Here is a 2,665-nt window from a genome sequence, read left to right as displayed (position 1 = left end):
TACGCCTGCTGCTCACACCTGCATCGTTTGCAGTCTGATGTGATTAATGATCGTTAGTTTCTCCCTTGCAGACCCCATAGACATCGTGAAGGACTACATCACTCCTCACGAGTACCTGGTGGAAGAAGACCCCAAACTCTATCAGTCGGTGAAAACCAAGCGCGGCCCGCTGTCGGACGACTGGATCGAGGAGATCAACCAGAATCCTGGTGAATGTCCCGTCATGTGCGCCTACAAGCTCTGCAAAGTGGAGTTCAGATACTGGGGCATGCAGTCCAAGATCGAGCGCTTCATACACGACGTGGGTAGGTATGACACATGGTGTGTGTGTGTGTGTGTGTGTGTGTGTGTGTGTGAGAGAGTGTTTGTCACCTTTAAGGCAATTTCTTTCCTTGTCTCTTTATGTAAGAGAATCAGGATGTGTGAATAAACTACGAACGGTCAGGACTAACCCTGAAAAACTGAGAATAACTTTAGTGAAGTAAAAGAGTATATCCATGAATAATTTTGAAAGTTTAAAGATAAGAATGGAAATTTGGGGATAATTCAACAGAATACAGTCATGGAAAAATGGTATAATAATAATAATGAGAGTAACCCTAAGTTAAGAATTAACATGAAGTTTATTTAAAATATGTATTATTTACATTCTTTCTTTCCTTTGCGTGATTTGTCTCCAGTTGGAAAATACTTCCCTCTTGTGTTTTTCTGTAATTAAGTAATTCAAATCTAATTGAAGTGAATAAATTAAAACGATGAAGACGTTGGAAAAGTCAGTCAGGAAAAAACCCACAAAGTGATAATACTGAAGGAATTAACCCCAAAAAATCAGGATAACCCTGAAAATGATAATCTTATAAAACTTTATTTATTACTTTAACCATAAAAAGATATAAATATGAATGTGAATCCTTCTTCCACCACCGGTCCTGAGTATCACTTTAAATGGAGATGAAAGTAAACAATGACTCTGACAAACAGATTTGATATTCTCTCAACAGAGTAATTCTTGATCTCGATCTTTACGACATAACCCGATTAAATATCTAAAAATACTTACCCAATAAACACCGAACGACCGGAGGAATCCCCGGATCCTCTAAACGAGACGGAAAGGTTGAAAGAATCCGTCAAAGAAGATTTGATTTCAAACGTCGTCTTTCTTTTGATGAACCCAACAAGCAGCTGCTCATAAACCCGAGCAGATCTTTATTAAAGCAGATAACCTGGCAATAAAAGACAGAATTAGCAAACAGAGAAAAGTTATTAGATTGATATCCAGTGGAAACAACCGCTGACACATTAATAAAGCTTGAGAGGTTCTGCATTACACAACCCAGAGACCTCCCAGCACAATCTACAATAAAGACAATTTGTCAGAACTTGAATGTGATGACCGGGTTTCATGCAGATGAGATTAATACTTCAGAGGAGAGCTGATACAACACAGGACGAGTTGTGTTGAAGCACGTGTGTGGAGGTAGCAGTGGACATGAAGATCTGTTGATTAGACCACAGAAGACGGAGCAGCTGCTGCTTCATTAGCCTGGAAGTAAACGCTGCGAGGGAGCGAGCTCAGTGTAAACAGTCTTAAATCACAGCAGGGAAACAGGAAATGAATCCGGCCGGCTGTGTTATCTCACGCAGCCAGACTTCTTCTCTGAGCTCCCGCCTCTCGAACACTCTCTACGAGGCGTCCGTGGTATTTAGTCTTACCTGTCCTCTCACTGCTCCTCACACTCACCTTCCTCAGTGTCGTCTCCTCGTCTGCGTCTGTGCTCCACACCAGAGCGCTTTCATTCGTCTGTGGTTCATCATGAAGTCATAATGTCACGCTAGAAGATGAAACAATGTTATGCAAGTCAAAGTGCAGAAGTATTGTCAGTGAAATGTACTTAAAGTATCAAAACTAAAAGTACTCATTATCTATAAATCTTTCTTTAGATTGCTGCACTAAACGAAAAAAATAAACTAGATTTTATAAAATACTAGATTTAAAAATCTAAACTAAAAGTATCTTTTGCATGCTTTATTTATTATTGCATTGTTTATTCGTGCAGGTCTGGATAGAGATGTAGATCTGCTGAAGCATTATCTCAGTCTAAGTTTTCTATCAATGAAACCAGTGTGAGTGCAATTAAAAAGCAGAAGTCTGGGCCACATCTCTTATTCATTCATCATTAATAATGTATATTATTTGCCACCACATTCCCGTTGTTTGTCTGGTTGAAGAGCCCAGACTTCAGCCTCTCTTCACGTTTGAAACTGAACCGACACCTTTGCTCGGGACCTTTATCTGACATTTCTACCTGTGGAGACATTCTCTTTTTTGCCGACCGTAACAATATATTCTTAAGGTTAATCCACTTAAGTTGATTTATGTCACAGAAGTATGATTTGTTCCTCAGTAGAATGCCAATAAATCCTCGTTGCTGTCCTTGCAGGCCTGCGTAAAGTGATGGTTCGAGCCCACCGGCAGGCGTGGTGCTGGCAGGACGAGTGGTACGGCCTGACCATCGAGGACATCCGGCTGCTGGAGCTGGAGACCCAGCTGGCTCTAGCTAAGAAGATGGCCCAGTACAGCGACGGGGGAACCGAGAACAGCGGCTCCTCCGTCAGCCAGGACCAGGGGCAGGGAGCTGAGGCCGCGAGGTCGGCTGCGGAG

The 2,665-nt window shown here is 41.9% G+C and overlaps 1 protein-coding gene across 1 annotated transcript; it reads left to right on the top strand.

Moving 5' to 3' along the window:
* Positions 1 to 30: 30 nt before the first annotated feature.
* On the top strand, positions 31 to 2,659 carry LOC116380323 (membrane-associated phosphatidylinositol transfer protein 2-like; the record flags this gene model as incomplete). Its single annotated transcript, XM_031842257.1, has 2 exons — positions 31 to 305; positions 2,445 to 2,659. Coding segments are annotated over exons 1-2 (474 nt in total), but the record flags the coding sequence as incomplete, so codon positions are not given.
* Between the last annotated feature and the right edge of the window lie 6 nt (positions 2,660 to 2,665).

The sequence above is a fragment of the Anarrhichthys ocellatus genome, unplaced genomic scaffold (assembly GCF_004355925.1).
Source record: "Anarrhichthys ocellatus isolate YVR2014 unplaced genomic scaffold, GSC_Weel_1.0 scaffold6799, whole genome shotgun sequence".
In the NCBI taxonomy this organism is placed as follows: Eukaryota; Metazoa; Chordata; class Actinopteri; order Perciformes; family Anarhichadidae; genus Anarrhichthys; species Anarrhichthys ocellatus.
The sequence above is the reverse complement of the archived record's forward strand: the minus strand, read 5'-3'. Positions and strand labels throughout refer to the sequence as shown.